Source organism: Tamandua tetradactyla, chromosome 11 (assembly GCF_023851605.1).
Source record: "Tamandua tetradactyla isolate mTamTet1 chromosome 11, mTamTet1.pri, whole genome shotgun sequence".
In the NCBI taxonomy this organism is placed as follows: domain Eukaryota; kingdom Metazoa; phylum Chordata; class Mammalia; order Pilosa; family Myrmecophagidae; genus Tamandua; species Tamandua tetradactyla.
This window is the reverse complement of record NC_135337.1, coordinates 89,767,079-89,776,701: the sequence shown is the minus strand read 5'-3', so window position 1 is coordinate 89,776,701 and position 9,623 is coordinate 89,767,079. Positions and strand designations below refer to the sequence as shown.

General features: G+C 59.6%; 2 protein-coding genes across 2 annotated transcripts; both read right to left on the bottom strand.

Moving 5' to 3' along the window:
* Positions 1 to 89: 89 nt before the first annotated feature.
* DNASE2 (deoxyribonuclease 2, lysosomal) lies at positions 90 to 2,305 on the bottom strand. Its single transcript, XM_077121681.1, has 6 exons — positions 2,120 to 2,305; positions 1,790 to 1,970; positions 1,610 to 1,688; positions 1,166 to 1,330; positions 873 to 1,070; positions 90 to 575 (listed from the first exon to the last, which is right to left on the bottom strand). Exons 1-6 carry the CDS (start codon positions 2,212 to 2,214, stop codon positions 223 to 225), a joined length of 1,071 nt encoding a protein of 356 aa, XP_076977796.1. The 5' UTR covers positions 2,215 to 2,305; the 3' UTR covers positions 90 to 222.
* Positions 2,306 to 3,046: 741 nt separating this feature from the next.
* KLF1 (KLF transcription factor 1) lies at positions 3,047 to 6,349 on the bottom strand. Its single transcript, XM_077119595.1, has 3 exons — positions 6,159 to 6,349; positions 4,774 to 5,584; positions 3,047 to 3,713 (listed from the first exon to the last, which is right to left on the bottom strand). The coding sequence occupies exons 1-3, from the start codon at positions 6,243 to 6,245 to the stop codon at positions 3,538 to 3,540; spliced, it is 1,074 nt and encodes a 357-aa protein (XP_076975710.1). The 5' UTR covers positions 6,246 to 6,349; the 3' UTR covers positions 3,047 to 3,537.
* Between the last annotated feature and the right edge of the window lie 3,274 nt (positions 6,350 to 9,623).

Genomic DNA, 9,623 nt, shown 5'->3' with positions numbered 1-9,623 from the left:
TTGATTCCTCTTCCAGCCTGGCCTGCAGCTTCTGGAGGGCTTTGATCTGAGTCCCAAACTGCACCTGAAGAAAGGGTTAACAGCCCCCATCACCCATTTTATTTTAATCCTCCACAGCCCTGATTCCCATCTGGTAGGAGAGATTGAGGCAAGGCCCATGACTCAGGTCATGCCCCTGGAATTCAAAGTCAAGTTCAAAGTGATCCCAGAGCCTCCACTCTTCTATGCTCTGCTGGGTTCCCCACAGGGCTCCCACGCCTTCACCAGCGGCTGGAAGGCCTTCCAGAGGGTGAGCAGCTGGGCACACAGAGTGCCCCCACCGCGGTGCTCCTCTCCGAGGTTCCGATTCATGTCACCCACACAAGTCCAGGGCCCGTCCACGGCCACACACCACTTGGAGTGGTCTTCTGTGGCATTGAAGGTTGGCCCTGCAGGCCCAGGGAAGGCTGTCTGGGTCACATCCAGCACCTGCTGGGTTCCCGAGCAGTTGGAATGCAGGATGCCGGGTGTGTTGGGCCAGAACTGGACCTGCAGGGTGCTGCCCAGGGCTGCCGCCAGCCAGCCGGAGTACAAGTCTGCAGAGGATGGAAAAAGAAGGCATGGGATGGGGGGCAGCCACTTCCCTCTCACAGCTCACTTTCCTCCCTTGTCAATTCTCAGCCATCCCAGGAATGATAGCATCTGCAGGTATAGCACTTCCTCCATACTTTATAGGAATCCCTCTGTCCAAACATCACAACAAGCTTTTAAGGTAAGTATCAGTATTCCTATTTGTTAGATGAGTATACTGAGCCTTAGGTTAAATCACATCATACAGCCAGACACCCTTTCTGCAGAGAAAGGTTTATCCGACCCCCAACCTCAGGCCTCACCATCTCTGAAGTTTCTGGACTTGGCGAAGCTGTGGAAGGGGGTCCTGCCCTGTGAGATGAGCGTTACATTGCTGGTGAAGGATTCATGGGGAATGGTGTGGCCCTTGATCACCATCTCCAGGACAGGGAAACTCTGGGCAAAGTCCCCGTCCAGCTTGTGGTCATACACCAGGGGGTAGGTGTAGGTCAGCTGCCAGCCTGGAGGCAGGAGAGAGGAGGGGGAAGTTTGAGGGGCTGCTTGCGTTCTGACCCAGGAACCAGGAGCTTGCCCTACCTCAGCTGTCCCCACTCACCAATCTTCTGGAATTCGGGGAGTGGAAAAGTCACGCAGAGAAGGGTCTGGCCATACCGGTGGGCACTCTGAGGCCAGCTGTATGCGGCAGAGGCAGCAGGAGGAGGGAAGTGGGGCACGCTATGAATCAGCCAGAAGCCCCCATTTTGGTCCAGGAGCAGCACCCCTGAGCCAGAACAGGGGAGAAATTAGGGTGGGGTGGGTGAGGCTGGGCTGCTCCAGGCACCCCAGCAAGCACATCTGTCACGAGAACACCCTTAGTTTGCAGACAGGCTTGGAGAGGGGTAGGCAGTCAACAGGGCTACTCTGGAACTCGGTTTCCCCAGCAGTCAATTCTCACAGTTCAGGGGAATGACAACTCTAAATGTAAGATGAGGACAACGGCAGCCCCTGGGCAGCAGCCAACGATCAGCTGGGGCAAATGCAGAGGGAAACCAGAGCTCACCCTTTGTGTGTCCACGGCTGGAAGTGTCCCTAGCTCTGCTGGGCTCCGGTGGCTGGTCATTGTAGAGCAGAAAGGCGAGCTGGGATGGGGGGTGGGGGTGGATGGGGGCAATGTGAAGTTCCCACACCCCCTTCTCAGCCGAGGGCTCCCACCCCCAGGTTGCATCGGGCGCTCCTTCACCTGGCTGGCGTTGCTCTGGTACAAAGGTTGCAGGCTCCGGCCGACGGCCCCAGTCGAGCTGTCGATGGGCCCCACGCCGTCGCGCCAGCCCTCCGAATCCGCGTCCAAGTACTTGTACTGCAGCCCGCTCGGCGCCGCCTCCCCGGGCCGGCTGTGGGCTGGCAGCTTGTAGACTACGAACCTGGAGGGCGGAGAGGGGACAAGTCGGGGAGAGGAAGAGAGGGAGCCCCAGGCCGCAGGGTGGGGCGCCTCCATCCCGGGGGATGGACGGTGCCCCTGGCGCCTGCCCCCCGCCACGCCCCGAGGGGAGGGCTGCTCCAGCGCCCTCACCAGTCCACCGGCTGTCCCGCGTCCCCGTAGCAGGACAGGGCCCCTGCAGGGACCCCCAGCAGCGCGGCCAGGAGCAGTGGGCGCAGCGCGGCCATGGGGCTGAGGTCACGGGATCTGCCCAGGGGCCGCGGAGTCCCGGGTCACAAGCTGGGCCGCCTCCCACTTCCCCAAACCCGCCTGGGAAACTGGGCCGGGCTGTCACATGGCCGGAGGCTCCGCCCCCAGCGCAGACGCAGCGATTCGGAACCAGAGCCCCACCTGCCCCGCCTCCCGGGCCGCCCCAGCCACGCCCCCTCAGCGACACTCTGTCCAGCCCCCAACTCCGCTCCTGGCCAATCACCGCCTCCGCCTCCCCGCTCGGCCCCGCCTACAACCCCGCCCCCGGGATCTAGGCCCTAGACCCTTTCAGTTTCCCACTGATCGCAGACCCCGCATTCCGCCTTTGGGTCCCGCGCAAGTCTGGATTTTATTTTTCCTTTTGTGTCGTGTAACTTGGGACCCCACCCTAGGCACCTGTGCTATTGTAAGAAACGCTTGGGTTTCCCGATCCTCTCGCTTTTCATTTGGTACCTTTTCCTTGCGCCCCGCCCTGGACTAGCCAAGGGATCCCTCCGGGATGAAGGGAAAGGGAGCGCGGCAGCGCCAAAGGGCCTTGGGGTTTCCTAGGCCTCTGGGGGCCCAGGCTGAGGCTCTTTAAAAGGGGGAGACGGTGAATGTTCCTGGGGTTCAGGGCAGGAGACAGGGGATGGTGTAGCCTGATGGGGGCGCAGCAAGGCCTGTAGTGCCCGAGGTGGGGGGTGGGTGTCAGAGGCGAAGAGGTGGGGCTTAGGAGAGAAAGATGTGTGCTGCGCCCCAATATCATCTCTGGGGGTAGAGCCTCCTCCCGTCTTCCCGCCCCCCCCCCCAAAAAAAAACACAGAGTCAGGCCAACGTTGAAGCTTTATCAGGGAGGGGCATTTTCACAGGAGCCATAACCATTCCCAGCTGCGGCCAGGCCCGGGTGGGGGGGTTATGGCTGGAGGTCGCCGCGGCCAGCACGCACAGCTGCAGGAGCTCTTGGCCACCCCTCCCTCGGTCCAGGACCGCTTCTGCGCTAGACTGAGGTTCCAGCTCTCTGAGTGTCCGGCTGTCTGTCCCAAGTGTGTGAATGTCCATCTGAGTCCATATATCCAGCGGTCTGTCTCGCTGGGTTTGCGTGACCGTTGGGCGTCTCTGTGTGGCTCCGAGTGACTGAGGACACGAGGGGATGTCTGTCTGAGGCGCCCCCAGGTCTGTCTGTTGGTCAGTCCTGCATCTGTCGGTGATCTGCGAGGCCGCGAGTTTGGGCGAGGCTCTGACTGTGGGAAAGGGCGCCCGGCGTGGATCCACTTTTGCCGCCAGCCCCAGGCCCCGGGCGGCTCCAGGTGCCACGGCGGGGCTCAGAGGTGGCGCTTCATGTGCAGGGCGAGGTGGTCGGAGCGCGAAAAGGCGCGGGGGCAGAGCTGGCAGCGGAAGGGGCGCTGTCCCGTGTGCTTCCGGTAGTGACGGGTCAGCTCGTCAGAGCGCGCGAACCTCCAGCCGCAACCTTCCCACGAGCAGGCGTACGGCTTCTCGCCTGGGGACAAGCGAGGCGTGAGCGCTCCTGTCCGCTCCGCCCAGGCTCCGCCCCCGCCCCTGGCCACACCCCCTTGCCGCGCCCTGGCTGGGACCACCGGGTGAGGCAAGTGAGGCTCCTAGGGCGCAAAAGTCAAGGAGGCACTCGCTGTCTTCGTGACCCCAATCCTTTTTCCTCTGCCACTGCACCTATCGCCGCCCATGTCCTCTACACCCCTGGCTCCGTTCCCTGTGCCGCGGTACCCAACCCCTGCGCCCTCACACTGAACCACCCCGGGTTTTGGCGCTGTCGCCCGCGTCCCAGCCCCTCCAAGGAGCCCCTTCGGCGGCTGCCCCACTCTACCTCGGGCCTTCACCTTTGAGCCCCGATTTCCACTCTGTTGTTCCAGGTCCTGTACCGGGTAACCTACTCTCGCCCTTCCCGCGCCTGAACAGCACCTGCCTCCTCAGACCTCGCCTCTTTCCTATGGCCCCACCCTTGTCTTCCGTTCCCAGGGACCTGGCTTCTCCTTGGATGCCTAGACACCTCCTGTTTCCCAGCTCTTCCTTCTATCTCCACAAATCTGCCTCTGCATCTGAGCCTCACTCCTGTCCCCGGAAACCTGCACCTGGCCCCGCCTCTGTGTCCCCACTAGATCCCAGCCACACCCCGTACACGTCTGGCTCCCCCTCCATGCCATGCCACCCGCGCTTTAGAATCCGACCCTTGAGCCGGTATCTGCGCTCCCGGTGGCCTCCATCCTGAACCCTGTGTTTTTGGCCCCGCCCCTGGCTTTCCAGGCTTGTCCCCACCCCCAAGTCCCTCCTCTAGCTCCGCCCTTTAACCCCCGGCTCCGCTTGTTGCTCTCCGCCCAGCCCTTGCACTGAGGTCTTTCCCCTCCGTCTCCAACCCTGAAACGCGCCGCTGGTTGTCGGGGCCTTCAACCTGCCCCCGCCCGCCTGCCTTGGCCTCGGGCTCGGCCCCTGAGGTTTCCGGTCAGCCCCTTACTCTCCGTGGCCCCGCCCCTCGAGCAGGACTCCACCCCCATCCCGCCCCTGGCGCCCGGGCCCCGCCGTCTCACCTGTGTGCGTGCGCAGGTGCGCCTTAAGGTGGGAGCTCTTGGTGTAGCTCTTGCCGCAGCCCGGGTGCGCGCAGGTGTGTGCGGCCTGCCTCTTGCGCGCCCACGAGCGCCGGCTGCGCTTGGTGGGCGCTGTCTCGACGGCCCCTCCGGGGTCTCCTGCGGGCCCCCCGATCCCGGCGCCAGTGGTCCCCGGACCGAGACAAGTCAGGAAGGAGGAGGGCGCCGCGGGGCCGGGCGTGGGCGCTGGGAGCCCGCGGAAGAGTTGGAAGTGCCCTTGGTACTGCGGCACCGGGAACAGCGCGGGGTACCCCGACAGCAGCCCGTAGGGGGCGCCCGGCGCCTCAGGCACCGACAGCCCGGTCCGCTGGAAGTAGCTGCCTGAGGAGCCCGCCCCCGGCCCGGGGTACACCGGCTGCAGCAGCAGCCCCTTGGACTCGGGGACGGGCGCCAGGGCTGAGCCCCCGAAGGTGTCGGGGCCTGGGGTTCGGGAGACCGGGCGCGCCCAGCCCTGGTGCTCCTCGGGACCCAAGATCCCAGCCAGCAGCCCCGGGCCGCCCGCGTATGCGCCCAGGGTCTCGGGCGGCGGCGGGTATTGGGTCCCCGGACCCTCGCCCGGGACCAGAGCGCAGGTCCGGGACGCGCCCTCCGGCTCCGGGCCTGGGAAGCTGGTGAGGAAGAGATCCAGGTCCCAGGCGGCGGTGGCGGTGGCATCCTCCTCATCCTCCTCTGACTCTGGTTGTACGTGGAAGGGTGGCCCGGGGGGCCCCGGGGGGCCTGGGCCCATGTCCTGCGCCTGTTCGGAGCGCCACCACTGCCGGGAAGGGAGCCGGCAGAGTGAGGCTCCCGCAGGCCCCCGGGGAACCCTGCCCAGAGAGGGGGTGCAGGGCCGGACGCTCTGATGAGGGCAGGCTGGCCCGAGGCTCCGGAAAGGGGTCTGTTTGCCTGTCTGACAGCCTGTCCACCCACCCCCTCCAGGGACAGAGGTCGCTCTGGTCTGGCTGCAGACAGCCGATAAGACCTCCATTATCTGCAGCCACACCGGGATGGGGGAAGGGCTGACAGAGCCAGGGATGGCAGGCTGGGGCCTCAGTTTACCCCCCCAAACTCTCCCTCTCCTTTCCCATTCCCAAGATACACTGGCCACCACCCCATCCCCCTCTGCCCCCATATGGATTGTCACTCTGAGCCCCAGACACAACGTGTGGCTCAGGGCCTCAGTTTACCCTGGGTCAGCTCCCCCAGACCCCTATGCCCCATCCCTAGACCAAGGTGAGACCCCGACCTGCACTGCTGATTCCAGGCCAAGGCTCAGGCCCCCGCCCCCCAGCTCTAGAGACCACAGTCCGGGACCCCAAGCCAGCCCACCTGGACCCCACCTGCCCCACCTTGAGGAAGTCCTCCTGGGTGTCTGGGAAGGGGCCCAGGGCGGTCAGCGTGCTGATGGACGGCAAGGCGGTCTCGGCTGCAGCCATGGCTGGCTCGGAGACTGGGTACCCTGGCCCCCACCCCCTCCTGGGGGCCTCCTCTCCCACAGATGCCTCGTGGGCTCTGAGGCTCTGCTGGCCCCAGGGAGCCGTCCTCTCCACTCTCAGCTGATTGGCTGCAGCCCCTGATAAGGGCAGGCGGGGGGTGGGGGGGTGGGTCACCGTTTCTGGGGAACAGACCTCTCACCTCGGCCTGTGTGGGGCTGGGCCTTAGAGCCCGCCCCAGGTCAGATGTCAGGGGTTGTGGATTCACACATTGCAGGCTGTGTGGGGCCTGTTCTCAGTTTACCTTCCTGGAGAAGGGCTGACAGGTGGAATGGGTACTCTGGGGAGGACTGCAGGACCCCTCTGCCCCAAGCGGGACCCTGTGGCAATCCCCTCCCAGATAAACAGCAGCAACCGTGCTGATGGCGGGACTTGGCACAGACTCCCTGCCAGGCATTATCAGACACCCCAGACGTTTGCAGGCTGCTATCAAGTGGGGGCCCTGAGTAGCCAAAGGTTCTGCCCCCGGTGAGCAGGAGGCCAGGGGGTGGGGCTTCCTGTTTGCCTGGCTTTAAAGTGCCTGGGTTGTGAGACCCAAAGGTCTGAGCCCAATCAGCCCCCCGATATCTACTGTGGACCCCACGGTTGGCACTGCCAGGAAGTGGCTGAGGCTGGTGTAACTCCACCTGCTCCCGGGTGATGGGGACAGGAGAGGAAAGCTGGCTCTTCTCCTGGGTGGGTTGTTGGATTAGGTCACCAGAAGTGCCTGACCTGCGAGACGCCTGCCCACCTGGGCCCTGCGCCCACTGCTGTTTGATTTCCAACCCCCATGGGACAGAGACCCAAGATTCTGCACCAATGACCTCCACTGTGGTGCCCAGGGGCCTTGGGACAGGACACGGACAGACACACAGACACATATTTCAGCCTCATGAAATCATGACACAAGTTCCTGGTGCATCACCTACACAGACCACACAGTCCCCTGGCTTAACCACACACAGACCCACAACTCCCAGCCACGGAAACACAACCGGGAACTGCTTTGGTTACACAATGCTATACCCAGACCATCACCCTGGCGCAGAATTCATAGCCACACACACAGGCGCTGACACAACCATATACCGATGTGCAATCCCATGGGCACAATTTAGCCACAATCAAAACCCCAGGAAGGTTGTTACAGAATACGGAAATCACAGATACACAACTCCATCAAACAGATGTAGTCTTAGGTGCATAAGCCTAAGACACAGTCACACACAACCATTCACAAACGCACAAAACCACATGGTGACGCACACGGCTACACATCGAGAATCAGAGACACAGTCACACACAGGACCGTGCAAAACCTGCAAACTCAGTCACACCGCTTGTTGCTGTCACAACACGTGATTATTTACACACAGTTGCACAGTTACCAATGTTCAACCCTAGGGGGCACCCGCAGTCAAAGACAAGTAAACATGCAGGCATGGACTCAAATACTCCTGTAGTTAAAAGCACAGAACCGGGTAGGCCAGGGTGGCTCAGCAGGCAGAGTTCTCGCCTGCTGGTTTTGATTCCCGGTGCCTGCCCATGCCAAAAAAAAAAAAAAAAAAAAAAAAAAAGCAGGGAACCTCACGCATAATTATACAGAGTTGGTGGGTCACAAATATCACACAAAGACAAAAAAAATTATCATGTGTTACAAGGTAGGGGGAAATGCAAGGTAAAAGCCAGCTGTACGTACCCATGAGGAAAGCTATAATTTGAAAAAAGACCACAAAATAACAAGCAGTGGTCAGGAAGTAGAGAAATTGGAAACCTCATGCATTGCTGGTGGGAACTGTATACTTTAAAATGGTTAATTTGATGCTAGGTGAAATTTTCCTTAATTAAAAAAAGCAAAAACTAATTGGAGTTTGAGTGGTTTTCTGAAATGAAAAGCAGAGTACTTCTTGGGGTGAGATCTCCCTGGTTTGGCATAAGACACTCAATGTTTGGCTTTTAAAAGTGAGACAAGAGGACAAGGTCCCAGAGAGAGACAGAGCTCCTGGGAGCACGTGGCCAGGAGGCAGGATGGGCTTCCAAGGGTAGCAAGGTCTGAATTGTGTTTCCGTGTTTGCGCTGTCACCATCTTCTGACACCCTGGGGGCATCAGGGAACTCCAACACCCACAAGAGCTCCAGGAAGAGGGCTTTGGGGAAGGGAGGGGTGGAAGGAGAGAGGTCATTGGTCGTAGAAGGAGGGAGGTGACCAGAAGACCCACAGTTATGTGGAATCTCAGACATTTCTGGGTGGCGGAGGACTAAGTTCTTTGTGTGTACGTGTGCGTGTTTGAGACGGGTTGTGGTATTTGAACAATTTTATTTGGATATTAAGGGTGAGAAGGGCCCAAAAGGTGGGAGGACCCCGGGACACCCAGGACCCAGATGCTTGGCATACTCAAGTCCCAAGTCACCTCAGATATGCTGTCTAGGGCACAGCATGCAACACACACAAATACACTGAGCATCGATGTAGAAAGAGGGGTTCCTGGGAAGGCAGAGGCCTGGCCTTGGCATCAGGAGACCTGGATCCTAGCTTTGTTCCCTGCTTACCCCCTGGGCCTCCGTGACCTTGAACAAGACCCTTCTGCTTTCTGGGCCTTAGTTTCCCCAGTTGGGAAATGGGCAGGTCATGTGTGATTTTTAGATCTTAGATACAGAGATGGTCAAGCAGTTATACATGCCATACAAATGCTCCACATGGTATCATGTTACACTCAGACACATAATGACAACCTACTACACACAGACTGAATCACACTGACACATAAACACAATCATGCTAGGCACCCAGAGATACACATACAAATGCTCAGGCAAACCATCACAACGATAACAGCCACTCTTAGACACAAAGCTGCCAAAACACAGTCATACACACTGTACCACACAGACACACAATGATGTGGAATATCACCACAAAGCTTACAAATGTAAAGACAAGAAACTGCAAAGACATATGGCCACACTTACACAATCACAGTCAATTACACAAGCACACAACCTCCACAGTCAACAGAGACATAGAAATACACAATCACAACACAAGCACTCTTGCAACCACTTGGACATAATTACATACAGATACTGTGGTCTCAAGATACAATCACACCAGATACAATCACAGTGAAATACACATTCACAGTCAAGATCATACAGTGATTCAGCACATCACCACACAGACACACCCATACAGACTCAAAACTGTTGACAGTATTGCACATAATTACAGCCACAGGTACAGGCATGCAATCACACACTCAACCACACGCAGTTATAGAACATCCTAGAAACGCGATCAATTCCACGAAACAGGACCACCTGTGACCCATGACGACTTAATCAC

Coding starts and splice junctions, on each gene's coding strand:
- KLF1 (XM_077119595.1), bottom strand. CDS start 6,245: ATGGCTGCAGCCGAGACCGCCTTGCCGTCCATCAGCACGCTGACCGCC. Junction 5,585..6,158: donor CCCAGGAGGACTTCCTCAAG/GTGGGGCAGGTG, acceptor CCTTCCCGGCAG/TGGTGGCGCTCCGAACAGGC. Junction 3,714..4,773: donor GCACCTGCGCACGCACACAG/GTGAGACGGCGG, acceptor GCTTGTCCCCAG/GCGAGAAGCCGTACGCCTGC.
- DNASE2 (XM_077121681.1), bottom strand. CDS start 2,214: ATGGCCGCGCTGCGCCCACTGCTCCTGGCCGCGCTGCTGGGGGTCCCT. Junction 1,971..2,119: donor GCGGGACAGCCGGTGGACTG/GTGAGGGCGCTG, acceptor TCCGCCCTCCAG/GTTCGTAGTCTACAAGCTGC. Junction 1,331..1,609: donor CAGCCGTGGACACACAAAGG/GTGAGCTCTGGT, acceptor GTTCTGGCTCAG/GGGTGCTGCTCCTGGACCAA.